Consider the following 22171-nt stretch of genomic DNA (forward strand, 5'->3'; position numbering starts at 1 on the left):
TGTCACTTTCACCCCATTCAATCAGCTCGAAGGAAAGGCGGCTCGGTAAGGCTAGACTAAAACAATTTAGACACATCTCCTGGGACATTACCAGGGAGAAAAAATAGAGCGTTTAATTAAGCCCCACATTTGAGCAATCAGTTCCAATTTTCTACGCCTAATTTAGCAGAGAATCTCAACTGGGCAAACATTAAGACACTATAGAATCTTGTAATGTTGGTGATGCTTCACCTAATTTTGTTTTAAACTTTTCTTTTAGCATTGGCACACTTTGGTGAAGTCACCTGGTAGGTGAAGCAGAGGAGAAGAGAGATGCCCGGGGAGAAGCCAGTTGCAGGGATGGGCAGAGCTGTCATTATGAAGTTTTGCACCAGGCATGCAGCACAAAAAATTTCTTCAGTGAGAAGGCAGGGCAGATGTGGGGGGGGGCTGATGTGGGTCCCAGACCTTCCAGGGGCTGTTGAGGCTTTGTCTCTGGTTCCAGAGTGAGCTTACCACCCAGTTCAAAGGGCTGGGGTGGACACTGATTGGAAGGGGAGGAGACTGGGGATTTGCACATTGTTTTCAACATCATTATTTCCAAATGTTTTGCCCCAGGAGCCAGAGCTCTGCCTGCTTTGCTGCCAGTCTTCTTCATCCTCAGGACAATCCCTGAGCTTGCTTTGTGGAACCCAGGTCAGAAAACCACAGATCTAGCCTAATACCTGCCTGCAGCTGACTGAGGGGGTAGCGGCCTGCTGAGGTCACACAGAGAGTGAAGACACTGAGTTTCAGCCAGTGCCCAAGTCATCTCGCCCCTAGAGAGAAAGTGGGAAGCTTTGTTTTTTTACTATTTTACCTAAGAGTAGTTATTAAAATGTTACTCTTGCTGGGCACGGTGGCTGATGCCTATAATTCCAGCACTTTGGGAGTAACCAAGGTGGGCAGATCACCTGAGGTCAGGAGTTCGAGACCAGCCTGGCCAACATGGTGAAACCCATTCTCTACTAAAAATACGAAATTAGCTGGGTGTGGTGGTGGGCACCTATAATCCCAGCTATTTGGGAGGCTGAGGCAGGAGAATTACTTGAACCCAGGAGGCGGAGGTTGCAGTAAGCCAAGATCAAACCACTGTACTCCAGCCTGGGGGACAGAGCGAGACTCCGTCTCCAAATAAATAAATAAATAAATAAATGTTAGTCTAGAATAGCGACTTCTATGACTGCTCTCCAAGGTGCCCGTGACATGAAGTTTCCACCGAACGCTTATAGGAATCTTGCTGCCACTTTGTGGAGTGGAGTGGCCATCTAGGCTGGGGATTTTATAGGGTGCAGGGGCTTTCCTTGTCTCATGGCCACTGGACCACTATGTCACCTGGTGACATGTCAACTTGGGAAAGATTAGGGTCTAAAAGAATGGGGACATGTGCCCATATCAGTCGGGGGGACATCTGGAGGACTCCAAGGAAAGCTGGGCTCCCCAGGAGGCCAAGGCTCCCTGGAAGCTAGATGCTGGTGCAGGGCACTTCCTGGGCCAGAGCCCTCTGCCACACTGTTGCCTGGCATTACCATCAGCCAAGGACTGTGCCTGGCACACAGCAGGACATTGTGAAAAACTAACAATGAATGAACAGCGAGGAACTTGTTACCAGTGGTAAAATGCTGACCGCTCTTATACATACACTTCATCAGATTGGCAGGGCCCAAACCACTTTGCTGTCCCATTTGGATCTTGTGCACTTTCTCCAGGGGTCTTACAGCCAACAGCAAATGCTTGTGTGGCCATGTCACTCCCGGGAAGTGCCATCGGGACATCTCCCAGGTGTGTTCTGCCGGGAGATGCCAGGATCTGACAAAACCGCGCACAATTTGTACCATGAAGGAGGGAGGGCTGTCTTTCCTGAGTGGCTCAGTGGCTCCTCATCCCAAACTGGGCTTCTCATGCCCAATCCAGCCTCGTCATCTCCCTAACCCACAGCCTGTGCCCATCACTCTGTCCTCCATAAAGCATTCAAGGCCCATGCCGTCTCATCCCAACCCACCTGTTCAGCTTCGTCTCCCAAAATACCCCTCCACTCTCCAGCCCGGCCCATGTCTCTGTGAAGCCTCTGGGAGCCCACTGCTTGGAAGGCATTGCTCCTTCCTGCCTGCCCTCAGAATATGCTGCTTTATCTCCAGTGATTCAGATCTCCGTCTGCTTCCTCCTCTGGATGCAAAGGGCAGACTCTGTTCACAGGTGAACGGACAAATAAACAAATGCATTGAGATGGGAGCTAAGAATGTCTATCCTCCAGCATGGAGAAGCCTAGTGTGGGAAGCCAGCAAGGCGCAGGCCCTACAGTTCCCTTTGTTTCTGCACCAAAGCTACACGGAGTCCATGGGGGCTCAGCTGAGGATGAAAAGCCAAGGTCCCTGGCAGTGTGGGAGGAACTAGCAGCAGGAACGATCTTGAGGGACAATGTGGACCCCAAAAGAGTTCATCTCTGTCAAGGCTAAGGGCTGGATAACTGGAGAACATCACACCAAGAGTCCAGACGGCCAAGGAGGGCCTGGCTGTCCTGGAAAGTAGGTTTCTACCCAGGCCCCAGGTCCCAGGTCCCAGGCATGCCTCGGGATGCCTGCTCCTTCTTGAGCTCCAGGTAGGGGATGGCAGGCTTGAGGGCACCAGCTTCAACATGGGATTTACTGCAAAAAGGCTGATTCTGCCTTCTTAGCTACAAGCTTTCAGAGCTGGTGGGGAGGGAGCTGCATTAGGGAAATACCACTGGTGGTGGTAAGCCGAAGGAGAACATATTGATTCTTCCAGAACCCGTGGAAGGGTTGGGTGGGGAGATCTAATCAGAGGGGTTTGCAGTGACGGGACCTTCGATTTCTGGTGGTGGCATGGCCCAGGAAAGAGGGTCTTAGGGAAATAATGAAATTCTGTAGGCTTAGTATGCAAATACCAGTGGTTACCAGTTCTGTGGGCATGCAGAACCCAGCCTGGGATGTTAAAGCCTCTGCTGGGAAGGAAAAGAGAATGAAGGGAGACAGAGCTACTCCAGCAAGATTGGACGTGCTCAGTAGATGGGCAGAGAGAGAGGAAAAGGCAAGCAGGCTGGACACAGTCAGCCTGGGGCATCGGGGCCCTGAGGGGCAAGGATCACAAAGACACACAGCCTCCGTGGCCTTACGCCCCTCCAGCTTTGGGAGTCTTCCCCAGCGCTCTAGAAACACCACTAGGTGGTCTATGTGGGGTGCCCTTGAGCGTGTTTCGGGCAGGGCGATGCGTTGAGGTTACCGTGTAGTCACAGGGGGCGCCGAGTTACATGTGCATGGTAGGCAAGGCCGGGCCCTCCAGGATCAGGTCGTGGACATCGTTCACGAGCTCACGTCCACTGGCCACGTGGGGGTCCAGGAGTTCACATTCGCTGGTTGTGCCAGTGTTTTGGAGGTGGCGGAGGCGGGCCTGAAGCTGCTCCTGCTCCTTCTTGAGCTCCAGGTAGGAGTGGGAGAAGGTGTGGAAGATGGACGTGGCCGGGAAGGCCATGATGAGGATCCCGCTCAGGATGCTGCTGAGGGCCACCATCTGGCCCGGCACACTGCGGGGCACCATGTCCCCATAGCCCACCGTTGTCATGGAGATGATGGCCCACCAGTAGGAGGCGGGGATGCTGGTGAACTCCAGCACCCGCCCGGACTCCTTCTCGGCCACGTAGACCAAAGGGGAGAAGAGGGTGACGGCCACGGCCAGGAAGAGAAGGAGCAGGCCGAACTCACGCGTGCAGCGGCGCACGGTGAGCCCCAGCGTCTGCAGCCCCAGCGAGTGGCGGGCCAGGCGCATCACGTACAGGATGCGCAGTGCCCGCAGCACGCGCAGCACCAGCCCCACCTTCTCCAGGTAGGAGCTTCCGCTCGGCCTCTCGCCGTCCTCCGGGGGCTCCTCAGACACCGCCAGCGACACGTAGTATGGGGAGATGGCCAGGATGTCGATGATGTTCAGGGGTCCCTGGAAGAACTGACACTTGTCCTGGGCCTGGACAAACCGCAGGCAGAACTCCAGGGAGAACCAGGCCACGCAGACGGTCTCCACGATGAAAATATAGTAGCACTTCCGAGAGCATTCACCCTGCGGGGAGAAGAGGCAACAACGTGGGTAGAGAGTGGACCCGCAGCAGCGCCGGAAATGGGGGGACGACTTCGGGCCTGCTGCGCTCTGTGCTGTAAACTTAGTTGTCCACCAGAACCTCCTTTCACACAGTTTTCAAGCTGTGGCTGGTACGCGGCAGATCGGCTGAGTCAGAGACGGTCCTCTCCGGCCGCCCTTGCAGCTAGGTGTGGCCAGATGACCAAGTCCTCACCTTCGGACTGGAAACAGAAGTGACGTGAACCACCTCTGGGTCCAACTCTCGCACATTCTTTCCATCCTTCCTGTGAGCCGGGACAACTTCTTAACTGCAGCCCAGCTAAGAAGGGAGGATTGGACCAGCACCCCAGGGAAGGAGGGAATGTCAAGGCGGAAGAATCTGGAGTAAGAGTTGTCTACTCACCTACATCCTCACCTTGGGACTACTGCACAGGAGAGGAATTTGGTTTAAAACTGTTCTAGTTTGGGTCTCTTTGTTACAGCTGCCAGCCTCTACCTGAATGATCTAAGTCCTCAGGGAACCATGCACTGCCTTCCTGCCATCATTTAAGCCACAGAACAATGCTGTGAGCAGGCCACCATTTGATGGCCCAGGCAGCTGGTCACAGCAGTGACGGGACTCGCCTGAGCTCACATACATCAGAGTGGCAGCAGGGTCTCTTAGCTACTTTTGGCCATTTTCTGACTTCGTATTCTACCACCCCTCATTCTTTTAGCCAACAGAAATGTATTGAGGGCCCGCTTTGTGCCAGGCACTGTGCTCAACCCTGGTGTTCTGTGACCATGCAAGCAGATATTGTTTCTTGGGGCTTGAAGGCTGGTGGGTCAGAGAGGGTTCCCCAGTCCCCAGGACAGCCCTTGGGATGTGTGATTGCTGCGGGATTCCAGCTCGGGAGTTGCAGCTGGGTGGGCGCCATTCTGCGTTACTATTTTGTTCTTCCTCTGGAGTAGTTCAGGGTAGTTCTACCAGCCCTTCTGCCACTCAAAGTGTGGACCTTGAGCTGAAGGCATCAGCCTCCCCGAGGAGCTTGTTAGAAACCCAGCATCTCGGGCCACACCCCATCCCACAGAATCATATGCTGCAGTTAACAAGATCCCCAGGTGACTCATGCAAATTGACGCTTGACAGGCACTGGTCTAGTGCGTGGTTCTCAACCTTGGCTACAAGTTAGAATCACCTGGGGGTTCCTTGAACCATTCTGGTGCCTGGGCCAGGTCCTCCCAAGATTCTAATTTAATTAATCTAAGTTTGAGCTGAGCAGTTAAATTTTCCAGAAGCCCCATGGATAATTCAAATGTGGAGCCAGGGTAGAAAACTTTGCTATATTTTACACACACACACACACACACACGGATGTGTATACTTGATGGATGAATGGATGAACACACACACACACACACACACACACACACACACACGGATGTGTATACTTGATGGATGAATGGATGAATGACCAAAGCAGCTTGTCTGTGTGAAAGGCAGGATGTTGACAACCACAGTTTTCTTTGGATTAAAATACTCTGAAGTGGAAAAAAATTATTTCCAGTGCCCCAGAAATCATAAATTGAAATGTTCTTTATGTCAGCTGCTAGAGAAAGAGAAACAGGCTGAACCATGCCAGTCTCTATTTGCCTGTCCAGGCAGGGTACCTTTCTGGCTTGACTTCTGTCTCGTCTATCACAGAGGTGGGAGTCAGAGGCAGCACTGCCAAGGGGTGGAGTCCAGAGTGTTCCAAGTTCTTCATTGGAAAGTGAAGCCCAGAGAGGGGCAGTGGCCACTGCAAAGTCACACAGCAAGTTTGTAGCAAGATTGGAGAATCAGGGACTGTCTGTGCCCTATCAGCCTTCAAGCCCCGCAGAAACCATGTCTGGTTATCTAGGTACAATACTCCCAGAGCCTAGTGCAGTTTCAAAGCCCATCGACTTGGGCAAGTCACTTGTCCCCTCTGGACTTGCAGTTGTCTAACCTCTGAAGGGCTGTTGTGATGATTGGAAGTTATGCACATAAAGCCATTGACAGCCCTGTGCCCCTGGCAGGCGCAGCATGCACTGAAGCCGTTTTAACAAGATCATGCACTGGCCATGGACCAGTCTGCCTGGTCAGCGTAAGGGTAGCAATACCTTCTTCCTATTGCTGGATATGACAGGAAGATGAGGGGATTCTCCAACCCACTGAGAGGTCTTTGCCACAACTCCCCAGGGTTTGCTTCAGGATCTTGAAAGGCTCAGAAATTTTGGGTTCTGATTTCCCCAACCCTGCTACAAACTTGCTGTGTGACTTCGCAGTGGCCACTGGCCCTCTCTGTGCTTCACTTTCCAACACAGAGTTTGGAACAGAATCGGTATTTCTCAAAGCCAATTTGAAAACCCTGACACCAGAAGCCCCCAAGGTGCTTGTTGTAAATACAGATTCTTGGGCTCCCATCACAAAATCCAAACCTTAGGTGGGGCCCGGGAATGTGCTTTTTTGGCAGACTCCCCCATTCACTCTGAGGCACCTGGAAGTTTTTCAGACTCTGGGCCAGAGTCTCCCCACAAGGCCTCTTTCTTTGCAGATGCTCTGGGAGTTTTTCCCTAGGCTTAAAAGACTTGTAGCCTGGGAAGAACTTTGCCAAACCGATGACCCAGTAGCTCAGGAAGGTGACTCCTGAGAGGCCGAGAAGGCTGTGCCGGGTGCTCCCTCTGCCTGTGGGGCTGCGTTTGGACATTCCAGCCATGCACACCGGCTCCTCCCCGCCACGGCCTGGCCCTCGGGCCACCTCTCTGGACTGCAGCAAGGGCCCCGCTCTGCTCGTCACTGCACCTGCACTGGTCTCTGCTCTGCATCCTAAATCCAGCCTTGCAGCGCTGGCCCCTCAGAGATGCCTGCATCTGCAGCCGCCATTGGGCAGAGGAAATAATTCCCAGCTCAGCAAACATTCCAAGAAAAAAGAAAAAGGGAAAAGAAGGAAAGAAAAGTTATCCTTTCCTCCTTTGTGGAAGTTCTGTGCTTAAACCCAGGAAGTTCCAGGTCCTAGAAACCCTCTGGGCCCCGGGCACACCGGAATGGTTGGTCACCCTGTTCCTAGCCCTTGTCACAGGTAGAGCGAGGTGTGTTCTGGCTCCTTCCTGCAGTGAAGAAGAGTGAGTGTCGGCCTGGAGAAGGCCCAGGGTGTGAATGATGAAATGGCATGGATGGATGATGAAACAGGCAAGGGGCGGAGCAAAGCAAGCCGGGTGCACTGTATGTGTCTTTTGCGGGAAGCTAGAGAACAGGCAGCCTTGTCTCGTTTAGGGTGCAAGAAGTGATCAGAACAGCGGCTGCCTCTGGGCAGTGTAGGGATTGTCCGTGAAGGGTCATGAGGGAGCTTTCTGGGGTCATGGAAATATTCTAACTCACTGGGGAGAGGCTGACACAGGTGCATCCGTTTAGTAAATTCTACACCTGAGCTTTGTGCATTTCAGGGTATGTACATTTTACCTGTAAAACCATAAAAGGAGATAATAACAAACGATGATAATAAGTGATTGAGGTGGAGAGGAGGTGGAAAGAGAGAGGAAACAAGAATGTTAGGATATTGGCTGGGCATGATGGGTCACGCCTGTAGTCCCAGCTACTCGGGAGGCTGAGGCAGGAGAATTGCTTGAACCCAGGAAGCGGAGGTTGCAGTGAGCCGAGACTGCGCCACTGCACTCCAGCCTGGGTGATAGAGTGAGACGCAGTCTCAAAAAAAAAAAAAAAAAAAGAAAGAGTGGCAGAATACTGATCATGGCGTGTAGCTGACTCATGGTTTCCCAGGGGTTCCTTATATTATTCTATTTCTTTGTAAATGTCTGAAATTTTCCATAATGAAAAGTTAAAAAACAAAAAGGAAAATCAAAACCACAATAAGACACAATTTGACCTCCACTAGGATGGCTAGAATCATAAAGACAGGCAGTAGCCAAGTGTTGGTGAGATTGTGGAGAAATCAGAACCCATCTTCACAGCTGGTGGGGATGGAAAATGGGGCAGTGGCAGTGGGAAGAGAGTGTGGAAGGTCCTCATAAGGTTAAACAGAGTTACTATACCCCGCCGTCCCACTCCTAGGTGTATAGCTCAGACAAATGGAAACGTATATCCACACAAAAACTTGTACACAGGCCGGGTGTGGTGGCTCCTGCCTGTAATCCCAGCACTTTGGGAGGCAGAGGCGGGTGGATCACCTGAGGTCAGGAGTTTGAGACCAGCCTGTCTCTACTAAAAATACAAAATTATCCAGGCCTGGTGGTGGGTGCCTGTAATCCCAACTACTCAGGAGGCTGAGGCAGGAGAATTGCTTGAAAACCCAGGAAGCAGAGGTTGCAGTGGGCTGAGATCGTGCCACTGCACTGCAGCCTGGGTGACAGAGCTAGACTTTGTCTAAAAAACAAAAGAAAACAAAAAACTTGTACACAAGTCCATGGTAGTATTATTCATAATAGCTGCAAAGTAGAAACAGCCTAAACATCCATAAACTGATGAGTGAATACATAAAATGTGACGCATTCACACAGTGGAATAGTAGTCAGCCGTAAAAAGGAATGAGGGCTAAACCATGCTACATGGATGCATCTTGAAAACATGATGCTGAGTGGAAGAAGCCAGACACAAACACCATATGTTGGCTGATTCCATTTATGTGAAATGTCCGGGGCAGGCAGATCCACAGAGGCAGAAGCAGAGGGGTGGCTGTCAGCGGCTGGATGCGGGGGAGTGGCTGCTAGTGGATGTGGGAATCAGGTAGTGGTGATGGCTGCACAGCTCCGTGATTGTACTAAACACCACCGACTTCTGCCCGTTAAAAGGGCATATACTGAGGTGTGGGAGTTACAGTCTGAGTCTGAGCTGGCCGAGTAGTCCTGGGAGAGGCAGAAGGCAGGGGTAGTGGGGTCCCGAAGCCTGGCTCACGCCCGTTTCATGCAGCAGCAGGGCGGGGCTTCCTGAGGGCAAAGCCACTGCCGGGGGAGCCCTGCAGGTGCAGCAGGCCGGGTCTGGGAGCTCCATCTGGGAGGGGCTCAGGGCCCGCAGTCTTGACCTTGGAGACTGCCTTGTCCCCTCTGCCCCTTTCAGCAACTCCTGCTAGCCCCACTTTGGAATGTGACCGCCTCTCCCTTGTGCAGCTCCTTAGTCAGGGCTGGTCCATTCCGCAGCTCGCATCCCTCCCTCCCCTCCCTCCCCTCCCTCCTGCTGTGCATTCACCATTTGAGCCTCGGCCCTGGCCTGAGGCCCCAGGCTGTTTCCTCTGAGGCTCTCCTGGGGCCTGGATGTGCTGACTCACTCCTCTCCCCACTCTTTTAGCTACTTGTCTCTTGGCCAGCCATGCCCTCTGCCACCCTCCCCTCCTCTACTCCCCTTCCAGGCCCTCCTCACTGTCAGCCGCAGTCCCTCCTCCCCAGGTCCCCCCTCCCTCCCACTCCTAGCAGCTGTCCCCATTTCCCAACCCTGGGACACAGGGACTCCAAGAGTGTTGGAACCAACCGAAGGGGTCAGGTCAGTCCCATCAAAGGACCTGGCGATCAGTCATTTCGCTGAAGGCATCTTCCCCTCTGTGAGATGAGAGGGTGATTCTCATCCAGCGGGGCCATCGGGGGCACGGGGGAGACCCTGCTCAGGAACAGTGCAGCGTAGGAACTTCCCAAATCTATGTTGCTTCTTTTCCTCCTCAGTCTGCTCCCAGGCCCTGCAGCTGACCCGTCATGGTCTCACCTTCACTTCAGGCGGGTTGGATGGCTTACCTCTCTTTTAGAGGTTCCAGCAAATTCTTGTTAGAAAGAAGCTGCCACTGGGCCGGGCGCCATGGCTTATGCCTGGAATCCCAGCACTTCAGGAGGCTGAAGTGGGTGGATCACTTGAGGCCAGGAGTTCGAGACCAGCCTGGCCAACATGGGAAACATGTTCAGTAGAGACAGGTCTCTACTGAAAATACAAAAATTAGCCAGGCATGGTGGTGCATGCCTGTAATCCCAGCTACTTGGGAGGCTGAGGCAGGAGAATCACTTGAACCCAGGAGGGTGGAGGAGAGCCGAGATGGTACCACTGCACTCCAGCCTGGGCAACACAGCAAGACCGTGTCAGAAAAAAAAAAGAAGAAAGAAGCAGACACCACCGAGGGAGTGTTATGAGCTTAGGTGTTGTCAGGCAAGTTATATAACTCCTTGGGCCCCAGTTTTCTGATCTGTAGGATGGGACTGCAGTGAGGATTAAACAGGAAGCAGGGAAATGACTAGCACAGCAGTCTAAGAAGCATCTACCTACTCTGAATCGCACAGTGGTTCTCCTCGTGCAGAGAGGGCGGGCTTTCATCACACCGCCTCTGTGCTGGTGTCCCCGCAGCAGTCACCGAAGTAGAGACCTAGGGACCCTCCTAGTTTCCAGCACAGGCCCAGCCCACAGGGGCCCTTCCTCAGCAACTCGTGAATGAGTCTGGGTGGCGGCATCTGCACTGGGCATTTGCGGGGGGCTGGGAGTTGGACCCGCAGAGGCGAGGGGAGTGTGAGCAGGCAGAGGAGACAGTGTCACCTGCAGAGCCTCAGGGAGGACTCAGGCCAGGAAACAGGGCATACTGCTTCTTGGCCGGGACATAGGAAGAGACACAGCTGCAGAAAAAAAAATCAACAAGCAACCACACTAGGATAAGAAGCATTTGCTAGAGCAATTACCAAGTGCTACTGAACACAGAGAAGCTACAGAGAGCAGGCCAGTTCTCTAGGAAGCTGATTCATGGGCTCAGAAGGGGACGGAGGAGGAGGCAGGAGCTGGCTCTCGCACGGGGCCTCTTACTAAAGGGCAAGGAGGCAGGGACGTGGAAATGGCAGTCCAAAAGATCAGCTGCATCCTGGGGAGGGGGCCCCAAGAGTCCTACCTGGTATTTTAAATGTGTGCCGGGTACGTTGGCTCACGCCTGTAATCCCAGCACTTTGGGAGGCCAAGGCGGGTGGATCACCTGGGTCAGGAGTTCAAAATCAGCCTGGGGAACATTGCAAAACCCCGACTGTACTAAAAATACAAAAATTAGCTGCGTGTGGTGGTGGGTGCCTGTAGTCCCAGCTACTCGGGAGGCCGAGGCAGGAGAATCGCTGGAACCCGGGAGGCGGAGGTTGCAATGAGCTGAGATCACGCCACTGCACTCCAGCCTGGGAGACAGAGCCAAACTCTCTCAAAAACAAAACAAAAAACAACCCCAAAAATCTCTCTCTGTGCCTTCCTTCCCCAGCCCTCCACCTTAGTAAGATGCTGAACTGTCTACAGGACAGGATGGTGGGGGGCGAGGACCTAAGAGCCTGCGCGGTCCTGCTCGCTAACCCCGCCATGGTTCTGCAGAGACATCACCAAGGGCACCTTACTCGGTTGCCATCGGGTGTGCATGTCCCTTTGGCAATATCCCTGAAAGCCCCAGGCAGTACTTTGGGGCAGGAGTAGCGCCTAAGGTGGGAGGAGAACTGTGGGAAGCCTGGCAGGGCTGGTCAAGAGAGTGGTGAGTGCCCACACTTCTCCCACCAGGTCTCCAGCCAGAGCAGGCCCTCAGAAAAGACGCACTGAAACCCGGAGCAGAGGAGGAATGAGGGCAGACACTGGAAGGGGATAGAGAGGACATTTGAGCCATCAGCTTCTGAATTGCCCATTGCTGTTGAGATTGGAGGGAGCCAGGGACAGAGGCGGTGAGCAGAGCAGTGGAGCAGGTGCAGGGATCTGAGTCTAGCCCCAGGGAGGGTGGAAACAGTGGGCGTCCACTCTGTGCTGGCGCCTGCTATACAGGCTCTCATTCAGTCCTCAGAGCCGCCCTCTGAATGGTGTTATGGTTGCCCTCTCTGATAGGTGAGGAAATAGAGGCACAGAGAAAGAAAAGGACTGGTCCAAGGGCAGAGCTGGAACTCAATCCAGGGCTAGCACACTAAAGATGCTGCCCTTTCCATGACCTCATACTCTCTATAGTGGTTGGGATGTCTTCCTAAAGAGGAAGAAACACGGTCAACTGCAGGTGGCCAGTGGTGTTCGGCCTGCCCTGGAGGGAGGGAAAGGTGAAGCTGCCCAGCCAGGGCTGAAGCCACGTGGCGAGGGCGCGAGGGATGAATGGCAGGGACAGTGAAGGCAGAGGGAAAGAAAGAACCTGGGAAACTGCAGCAAACAGATCAGGACATGAGGCTGCAGGTGCCCAGGGCTAGAAGAATGCTAGGGACCAGTCAGCCTGTAAACTGACGAGCCCAGACCAGCATTTCAGGGGCAGGAGGCTGAGGTCCCGGGTGGATGTGACCTGCCCTGGATCTTCCAGTGCTTTCAAGTGAGAGTCAGGGTTGGGTGCAGTGGCTCACGGCTGTAATCTCAGCACTTTGGGAGGCTGAGGTGGGCAGATCACCTGAGCTCAGGAGTTCGAGACCAGCCTGGCCAACACGGTAAATCCCTGACTCTACTAAAAATACAAAAATTAGCTGGGGATGGTGGCACGCACCTGTAATCTGAGCTACTTGGGAGGCTGAGGCAAGAGAATTGCTTGAACCCGGGAGGCAGAGGTTGCAGTGAACCAAGATTGCGCCACTGCACTCCAGTCTGGGTGACAAGAGCAAAACTCCCTCTCAAAAAAAAAGGGTCAGGACTAGATCTCGAGTCCTGCCTATTGAAAGGGGCCTGTGTGGCAGCTGAGGGAACAGAATCCTCACCTTGTTTCTCAAACCCATCTTGTCCCTTGGAGGTGGGGGTTGGTCTTTGGAGTGTGTCTTTCTGTCTTCAGCTGTCAACATGGAACAGGCCAGCTGTGCTAGATGGATAAACCAATAGTGACATACACATACGGTGGAACAGTATTCAGCCACGAAGGGGAACAAAGGTCTGACACGTGGCACAGTGTGTGTGGACCTTGAAGACGTGATGCTGAAAGCAGGTAGCCAGCCCTAGAAGACAACTCGTGGTATGACTCCATTTCTATGAAATGTCCAGAGTAGGCTCATTCATGGAGCAAGAAAGCAGATGGGTGGTTGCCAGGGGCTAGCCGGAGAGGAAGGAGGAGAGATTGCCTGGTTCACACAGGGTTTTCTTTTGGAGTGCTGAGAAGAAGTTTTGGAACTAGATAGAGGAGGTGGTGGCTGCAGAAGATTGTGATTATACTAAATGCCACTGAATTGTTCCCTTGAAGATGGTCAATTTCATGTTATGTGAATGTCAACTCAGAAAAATAGAGCAGGGGGCTGCAGTGTGGTGGCTCATGCCTGTAATCCTAGCACTTTGGGAGGCCGAGGTGGGAAAGTCACTTGAGCTGAGGAGTTTGAGACCAGCCTAGCCAACATGATGATGTGTGCCTGTGGTCCCAGCTACTCAGGAGGGCTGAGGTGGGAGGGTCGCTTGAGTCTGGGAGGCAGAGGTTGCAGTAAGCTGAGATTGGGCCACTGTACTCCAGCTTAGGTGACAGAGTGAGACCTTGTCTAAAAAACAACAAAAAAAAGCAGGGCTGCTCAGAATCTAAGCTCCAAGGAAGTAAGAAAGTAAGAAATGTGTGTTCCCTCCAGCACCCGGAAGAACGGAATTCAGTGACTGTTGTTGAAGGAATTTTGGAAAGGACAAATGTTTGGTTTCCTGTTAACTACTACCGAATGAATGAGTGAGTGAATGATGATCACAACGAGGGACGTTCACTGAGCACTTCTGTGTGTCGGCACTGTCCCAGCTGCTCTATGTATCACATGACCCTTTGAGGGAAGCACTTAGAGCACCCCTGTTTCACATATTAGGAAACTGAGGCCCAGGGAGGTTAAGTGACTTTACCAAGATCACTGCATTAGTCATGGGTGAGGCCAAGATTCAGCCAGGGCGTCTGTCCCCTGCTCCATTATGCTGGCCTGAGAGCTGTTTTACGAAGTCCGGCTGCCTCAGAAACACAAAGTGACACCGAGGCTGAGGTTCTAGACCGAGGTGAAATGTTCCAGAATCGAAAGATAGGGGTGGGCATGGTGGCTCACGCCTGTAATCCTAGCACTTTGGGAGGCCAAGGCAGGTGGATCGCTTGAACTCAGGAGTTTGAGATCAGCCTGGGCAACATGGGGAAGCCCTGTCTCTACGAAAAATACAAAAAACTAGCTGGGTGTGATGATGCACATCTGTAGTCCCAGCTACGTGGGGGCTGAGGTGGGAGAATCGTTTGAACCCAGGAGATCGAGGCTGCAATGAGCTGCCAAGATCATGCCACTGCACGCTAGCCTGGGTGACAAACTGAGACCCTGTCTCAAATTTAAAAAAAGAAAGGGAGAGAGAGGGAGGGAGAGAGAGAGAAAGAGAGAGAGAGAAGTAAAGAAGGAAAGAAGAAAAGGAAAGGAGGAAAAAGGAAGGAAGGAGGGAAAGAAAGAAAGATGCTGTCAGTGTCGTGTGGTCATATGGGGTTGGATTTTAGAGCCAATCAAAGGAGAGTTCAAATCTCAGCTCTGCCACTTACTGTGAGCTTAAGAAAGTGATAAAAAACTTCCCTGAGTCTCAGTTTCCTCATCTGTAAAATGCAGGTAGAAGTGATACTTCCCCATGCTGCCGCAGGGATGAAGTCAGTCCATGATGTGAAATGCCAGCCTCCCGGGGGGCACTTAGGAAGCATCGGTTCTTTCATCCTTTTGGGGATGAGTCCCCCAGAGAAATCCACGACCGTAAAATCCGATGCCCCTTAGAACTCAGGCACTGGCTTGGTCCTTCCTGTCTACACTGCCTCTTCCCTTCCCCATTGTAATTTTTTTGAGATGCAGTTTGGCTCTTGTTGCCCAGGCTGGAGTGCAGTGGCATGATCTTGGCTCACTGCAACCTTCGCCTATGGGTTCAAGTGATTTTCCTGCCTCAGCCTCCCGAGTGGCTGGGATTACAGGTACCTGTCACCATGCCTGGCTAATTTTTTGTATTTTTTAGTAGAGAGGGGGTTTCGTCATGTTGGTCAGGCTGGTCTCGAACTCCTGACTTCAGGTGATCCACTTGCCTTGGCCTCCCAGACGGCTGGACTTATAGGCGTGAACCACAGCGCTCGGCCTCCATTGTAATTTGCAATCTCGGACACAGACCTTTTATCCCACTGTCAGATTTACTCCAAGGGACGTTGCTATGAGAAGATAGAAAAAGAAAATGGAAAACTGCTTCCTGCCAATGCCCACCCGTTGCTTCTGTTTCTGATGGAGGAGTTCTGTGGTTTATAGCTTTGGGGTCTGTCTCCACACCCCACCATTGTGACATTAATTCATCTGCACGGATGCCTTCAGGGTCACAGGACGCTGGCCCCACACGCAACAGGCACTGCCTGTGCCCAGAAGCAGCTGGCCCCTCTCAGACTGACATTCCCTGAGGGGAAATATGGAATACAGAGCACGTGTGTCCAGGAAGAGGACATCATCCTCTTACGTAAATGGAAGGTCACCGTCTCGGAAGAACAAAGACTGCCCCGTCCTCAGCCTCCCTGCTCTCTGAATTATTATCTGAACAGGAACTCACTCTCCGGGCTGCACCTCCGTCTGTCTCCGGGCAGCACACACAAAGGCGCTTTCACTAAGGAGAAAGCATAAGGATACCGTGGCTGGGCCCAGGCATCAATGTCTCCTATCCCAGGAGGAAATGTGGCCGGCTGCGTGATCCTTGGCTGAAACTCTGGGCTGCCCAGGTCTGCAGGCCCACCTCCCACCTCTAATTTCATTTTCCAAGTCACCGTTAAGCCGGGCCTGGGTTCATAGCCTTCGTAATTTTCAAAGCATTAGATTTTGAAAAGATCTTGGCCCTCTGCACAACAGAAACCCTGGCTCCTACACAATTTATCCCCTCTCTGGAAATCCCTAAGAGGAACAGGCTTGTGGGCATCCGGGGGCCTTTCTTTATTAACTGGGATCGGGGCATCCTTAAGAAATGGGGTAGGAAAGTCGCTTGTTATGTCTTAATCTTTTTACCGCAGAGTCCGTACATAAATATTCTGTGAACAAGCAGGCTCTGAAATCACATGCTTTTATGCTATAGAATGAAAACATGCCTGTGATAGGACTTTCTGTCTTCTCCATGAGAAAACAAGCTGTTTAAAGGTCCAGATATTTTGCAGGGTTCTTTTCTTTAGGGCAAAGCGTTTGTAGGTTGGACAAGGCATATTTTATTCAACCTGTACTTACTGGGATCCTACTGTGTGTGAGGCATGGGCCGCTTCTCCACTGAAGTCCTTTCTATCCAGCAAGTTCTCTGATCCTGTTGTCTTGACCTGGGACCTATCTTGAAGGGAAGGGAACTTAGCTGGGCTGGCAACTGTCCTGAGCCAAACAGAGCATGCGCCATCTTACATATGCGCTTAGCTTCTCTCTCTGCTGATTATAAGGTGAGCTCCAGACATTAGGATGATGAGGAGCCCTGGAGGAGCTCGATGCAGGAGAGGAGTGATGTTTTAAATCAGGAAACAATCCAGTTCTCTGTTTGAAGCTTTCCAATAACCCTCTCCGTAAAATGCTAGACTCTTATTTTGCTTCTCAGACCATCTGGTCCCCAGGTGGAGGCAGGGTGTCTCGGGGTCTCCCGTAACTCCCTGGAAAGGGGATGGAGGTGGGGGCAAGCCCTGGGGCAGGGTGGCTTACAAATCAGCTCATCTGTGAGTTTCCCGTCCACTGACACTGGCGGAGACACTGAGCACTGCAGGGAAACTGAGGCCCGGGGACCTCTGCATCACTGGTGTCCTTACTATGCAGCTCCAATGAAAATAAATGTCCTGTCCCTCAGTTTCCTCATCTGAAAATGGAGTGGGGACGCCCAGGAGAACGTTAGCTCAAGAAGGCAGGGATTTGATGTTTTTGACCTGGTCTAGGGCCTAGCGCACAGTGCTGTTTGGTAAACACGTGTTGAGTTCATTGGCGAGTGAACCTTCGTGGTGAGGTTACTCATTTCACAGAGCGGGAGACAGGCTGAGAGAGGAGGGGGAGGGATTTGCCTATAGTCAACGGAGTCAGGAGAGCTGGGAGAGGTGAGGCTGGGTCTGTCTGGCCTGCCAAGTTCACGCGTGGCTGAGGGCCACAGAGTGACTCCCACAGTGAGCCTTAGGCCCTTTAGCCTTTGTAGGACAAAAAAATAAATAAATAAATAAAAGTGATCTTTTATGACTGATGGCCTAAAATGAATATAATCCACATTGGATAATATTCATTTTTTTCTTCTTATTTTAAAACATGAAGACATGTTCGTGGACCCGGAAAAGACATCTCGGCCCAGGCACCCTGGCAGATGGAGCCATGGGGCCCCATCAGAGGCCACTCACCTTGTCCTCCTCTGCCCTGAGGTCGGGCATGGTGCTGACGCACAGGCTGACGGCAGTGGTGGCCACGAAGAGGATGGAGAGGCAAGCGAAGACCTTCCCGGGCAGCCCGGACTGCGGGTTTTCCACCATCTCGCGCAGCCGGTTCATGCAGAGGCCCCAGCGCGAGGCCTGCGAGGCAGGGCGGCGGGCCTCCCTCTGCTGCTGCAAAGCCTCCTCCCCGTGCAGCTTGGCCAGCTCCTCCAGCTCCTCCAGCTTCCTCACCAGCTTCCGCAGGCAGCACCTCTCCAGGTGGGCCTCCTCGATGCCCCAGTAGGCCAGCTCCTCCTGGAAGGACAGCGCGCACATCTCCTGCAGGAGCACCAGCTTCCCGGCTGCCAGGAAGCTCACGATCACCCCGAAGGCGCTGGGGCTCCTGTCGAAGAAGAACTCCTGGCTGTCCTCGTCGTAATCGTCGCAGAGTTGCGCGATCTCCTCGTAGCTGCGGCAGAGCCGGAGTTTGCTCAGGCGGCTCAGCGGGAACTGATCCAGTGTGCTCCAGGGGAGGAGATACCTCCTGCCCCCCACGTTGACCAGGATCTCCTTCTTCAGGTCCACCGGGGAGGCGTCCAGGACGCCCATCTTCCGCACCCTGCGGTAGTAAAGGCCCTTGATGGACGGCGTCTCCACGGGGCTGGACAGGAGCTGACTCCAGGGGCTGTGGGAAGCATAGTGGTGGTATCTGGGATGCAGGCCACGGTCTCTGGAAGGCATGGGCATCACTGAAGACCACCCAACAGGGAAGCGCTGGGTTCACCAGTCTGCCACCCAAGAGACAAAGAGCAAGAAAAAGGAGGGGAAATCAGTCTTGGGGCAAAGAGTCCTGGATGTCACAAATGCAGATGTTCTTACACTTCCCTTCCTGTACCTGCATCTGCCTGGCTCTTTTTTATATATATAAGATGGAGTCTTGCTCTGTCACCAGGCTGGAGTGCAGTGGCACGATCTTAGCTCACTGCAACCTCTGCCTCGTGGGTTCAAGTGATTCTCCTGCCTCAGCCTCCTGAGTAGCTGGGACTACAGGCACGCCACCACGCCCAGTGAATTTTTGAATTTTTAGTAGAGATGGGGTTTCACCGTGTTGGTCAGGATGGTCTTGAACTCTTGACTTTGTGATCCACCTGCCTCATCCTCCCAAAGTGTTGGAATTACAGGTGTGAGCCACTGCGCCCAGCTCATTCTTTTAACCTTTAGTTCAACACATGTTTATTGGGCACCTACTATGTGCTTGGGATACCTCAGTGAGCCAAACCCTTCCCTGGTGGAGCATCTACTGATATCTCAGAAGAATGTCTCTGGAACAGACATTGCATGGAATGGGACTTGAGTCATTCAGTCCTAAGCTGGACGAGTCAGAGTGGTGCCACTTCTGGGCTGTGTGATCTCAGATATGTGGCTTAACCTCTCTGATCTCAGCATCATTCATTCAAATGGCAAGACTCGTGCCAATCTTGCAAGGTACAGGTGATAAAAATAGAGCTTAAGAGTGTAGGCTTTCAAGTTCGCTGGCAGGGACCAATCCCTTACAGACTGCCAGTGCAGGTGGGTTACTCAGTCTCTCTGAGTTTTTTTTTTTTTTTTTAACTGGGTGCTTAAATTCTCCCTCCTAGATCTCTGAGTTCTTTGCTTTATCTCTATGACTGGGGCAGTTTGAGTGCTCACATCATAGGGCACGGCGAGGGTTATATGCAGTAATATACAAGAAAGTGTGCATTAATAACACTTCTAGATGCTTCTGACATGCCTGGCTTCCCCTAACTAATTCACCCCAACAACCTCATGAGATAGACATAAGATCTCCATTTGACAGATAAGGAGACTGAGGCACAGAAAGCTTGTGTGTCTTGCCTACTGTTTAGCAAGCACCTGGCATCAAGAAGGTTCAGCCAGGGTCTGTTATTAAAGGTTTGAGGAGACCAGGAATGTGACTGTCCTTAGCATAGCATCTAAGAATCTAGGTCTCAGGAGGAACTCTGCCAGTCCCACTTAATCCCTCTGTTTGCTTCCTCATTTGGGGAGGACTTTGCTGGGAGGATGGAAGAGCATCGCATACTTGCAATCACAGTACTCCTCCATGTTCATTGAGGTTGCCTCAGCCAGCCTTGCTGTGTGACCTTTGGCCAGTTACTCCCCCTCTCTGGGCCTGTGGTCTTTTATCTGCAGAATGAAGGAGCCTCCATGTGCCATGGCTTATGCTTATAATCCCAGAACTCTGGGAGGCCAAGGCAGGCGGATCAACTGAAGTCAGGAGTTCGAGACCAGCCTGGCCAATGAAACCCCGTCTCTACTAAAAATACAAAAATTAGCTGGGTATGGTGGCACATGCCTGTAGTCCCAGGTACTCAGGAGGCTGAGGCAGGAGAATCACTTGAACCCGGGAGGCGGAGGTTGCAGTGAGCTGAGATCGCACCACTGTACTCCAGCCTGAGCAACAAGAGCAAGACTCCATCTCAAAAAGACAAAAAGAAATAAAGGGGCCTTTACTACTGCCTCCATTTCAGACCTATTCGAGTTGCTTGACTTAGCACCAGTGTTTTAGGTTTAGCCCATCCACACATTTAAAAAGCCCTTTCCACAGTAGCTGTCACTTTCAGGTCCTACAACCGTTTCTTACGCTATTCATTCTAGCCCGAGCCATTTCCAAAGCGTCTGTAAGCTTACATTTTCAGAGGCGCTCCACTCCAATCAAGAGAAAAACTCGGCAGCTGAATGGAAATCAAAGTTCCTCTCCGTTTCAGTGCCGGCTGGATTCCGGTGGAGAGTGGAGAGTGAATCGCAGCCTACTGCACCCTCCTGCTTCCACACAACCTTCTGTGGTTCTGCGTGCGTTACTTCACTCACAGAGGATGGCCAGAGGAGGATGAGGAGCCTGCAGAGAGAGGAGTATTTTGAAATCTGGGAGCCCCTTGCAAGCTTCCTTATTTTCCCAGTACAAAAACTAAGACCCAGAGAGCTGAAGTAACTTGTCCAAGGTCACACGGCAAATCCAAATCCAGCCCAGCACTCTGTCCGCCAGCCTGGGCTCCTTCCAGAACCTGAACACTGCCCTTTCTGCATTCACAGAATAAACCCAATTTTGCAATCTACAGCTTTCCAAACAGCCCCTTCCGGAGCATGGGAAAGGAATTCACGCAAAACAGCACTTTTGCCTCGGGGGTTTGACAGCCTCAGCCCCCACCCCACCCTGCAACGCCCTGCAGCAAGCGCTAACTCTTCCCCTCAAGTTTAACTTACCCTCTCGTCTCAGGGAAACTGTTTCCAGCTGCTCCTCTGCCCGGCAAGGGGAGCCCGTGTGTTGGTGCCCAGGGAAAGGACAGGTTTGTCGTGGAGATGAAGGCGAAGGAAGAAAATCCCACAAACAGCAGTTTCTGGCAGAGTTACTCTCCGATCTTCCTTCCCATGCCTCCTCCAAAAGCCAGAAGTTCATTCATTCAGCATCTCTCTCTAGCAGCTGCAAAAGAGCCCTGGGGGATGGAGGTGGAATTTTTTTTAAAAGGACCCAGAAGTCCCTTTCCTTTTGAGAGAGGAGGGTCTGGGTGTTCTTGCTGGGAGGGAGCCAGGGCAGCTGTGCCGCTTTAGCAACCGACTCTGCACTTCAGGTCCAACAGGAACAGCCAATGTGGTCCTGCCGGAGAAGTCAGTGCGGGGAGATGGGAAGGGCTTAGAAATAATCTCTCCATCAGCCAGCAGCAGCGGCGGCTGCTCTGCCAACCACCTAGGAGACAAGGGGAGCTGTCCTCCCTCCCTTGCCACGGAGGAGTACAACTCGGGAGGGGCAGAGGGCAACCCGGGGCCGGGCATCCACAGCTACCTGTCCCCAGGCACCCCAGAGGCTCTCAGCGTGCGCTGATGATGATGACAAGCTCAAGTTGAAGCGGCGGAGGAACTTTTTGCTGCTTTTACCCAGCCCAGGCCTGGGACAGGTTTAGACAGAAGCCTAGCCTCTGAGCCCTGGGTGGGAGTCGGGTGGGGGCTACATTACAGAACAGGAATAGGAAGAGGTGTGAGCTTGGGAGTCACATACATACCTGATCTCAGCTCCTATGTGAAAGGCTGCATGACCTTGGGCAGGTGAGTTAGTGCCTCTGAGCCTCAGTTGTCTTGTCTATAAAACATGGGAAGGAGAGAGGGTTCCAGGAAGGACAAATCAGAACCGTCAGTGCAAGCTCCTGATGGTTGGCTGGTTGACTGGGTAACGAGGAAGAGGCATCAGTCCAGGACCTGGGTGTGAACTTGGACTCTGCACTGCTTGGCTGTGTGTCCTTGGTCAATCACTTCACCTCTCTGGGCCTTGAGTTTCTCAGTTAAATGAGGACAGTGAAATCAGTGATGGCTGCAGTTGCAAAACCAGCGTCTTAGATGCTCACTATACGTTGACTCTTCTTCATCTTCTGAAGAATTTTTGAAGCCCAGTTTCTTGGCTTCTGAATGTAAGTTATATTCATCGATGCATTTGATAGTCAAGGCCCTGGGTGTCTGAGAGGAGGCTTGCTCAAGGTCATCTTGCTGGTTAGAACCATCACTTAGGCTGGGCATGGTGGCTCACGCATGTAATCTCAGCACTTTGGGAGGCTGAGGCAGGTGGATCACAAGGTCAGGAGTTTGAGACCAGCCTGACCAACATAGTGAAACCCTGTCTCTACTAAAAATGCAAAAATTAACTGGGCATGGTGGTAGATGCCTGTAGTCCCAGCTACTCAGGAGGCTGAGGCAGGAGAATCGCTTAAACCCAAGAGGTGGAGGTTGCGGTGAGCCGAGATTGCACCATTGAGACAGAGCAAGACTCTGGCTCAAAGGAA

At 52.5% G+C, this 22171-nt stretch overlaps 1 protein-coding gene across 1 annotated transcript; it reads right to left on the bottom strand.

Annotated features, from left to right (window-relative positions):
* Positions 1-3282: 3282 nt before the first annotated feature.
* Positions 3283-20903, bottom strand: KCNG4 (potassium voltage-gated channel modifier subfamily G member 4). Its single transcript, XM_064382959.1, has 4 exons — positions 20607-20903; positions 20034-20241; positions 17337-18133; positions 3283-4086 (listed from the first exon to the last, which is right to left on the bottom strand). The coding sequence occupies exons 3-4, from the start codon at positions 18090-18092 to the stop codon at positions 3283-3285; spliced, it is 1560 nt and encodes a 519-aa protein (XP_064239029.1). The 5' UTR covers positions 18093-18133; positions 20034-20241; positions 20607-20903.
* Between the last annotated feature and the right edge of the window lie 1268 nt (positions 20904-22171).

The sequence above is a fragment of the Aotus nancymaae genome, unplaced genomic scaffold, assembly GCF_030222135.1.
Source record: "Aotus nancymaae isolate 86718 unplaced genomic scaffold, 86718_ANA_hifiasm-v0.15.2.pri h1tg000030l, whole genome shotgun sequence".
NCBI classification, from domain to species: domain Eukaryota; kingdom Metazoa; phylum Chordata; class Mammalia; order Primates; family Aotidae; genus Aotus; species Aotus nancymaae.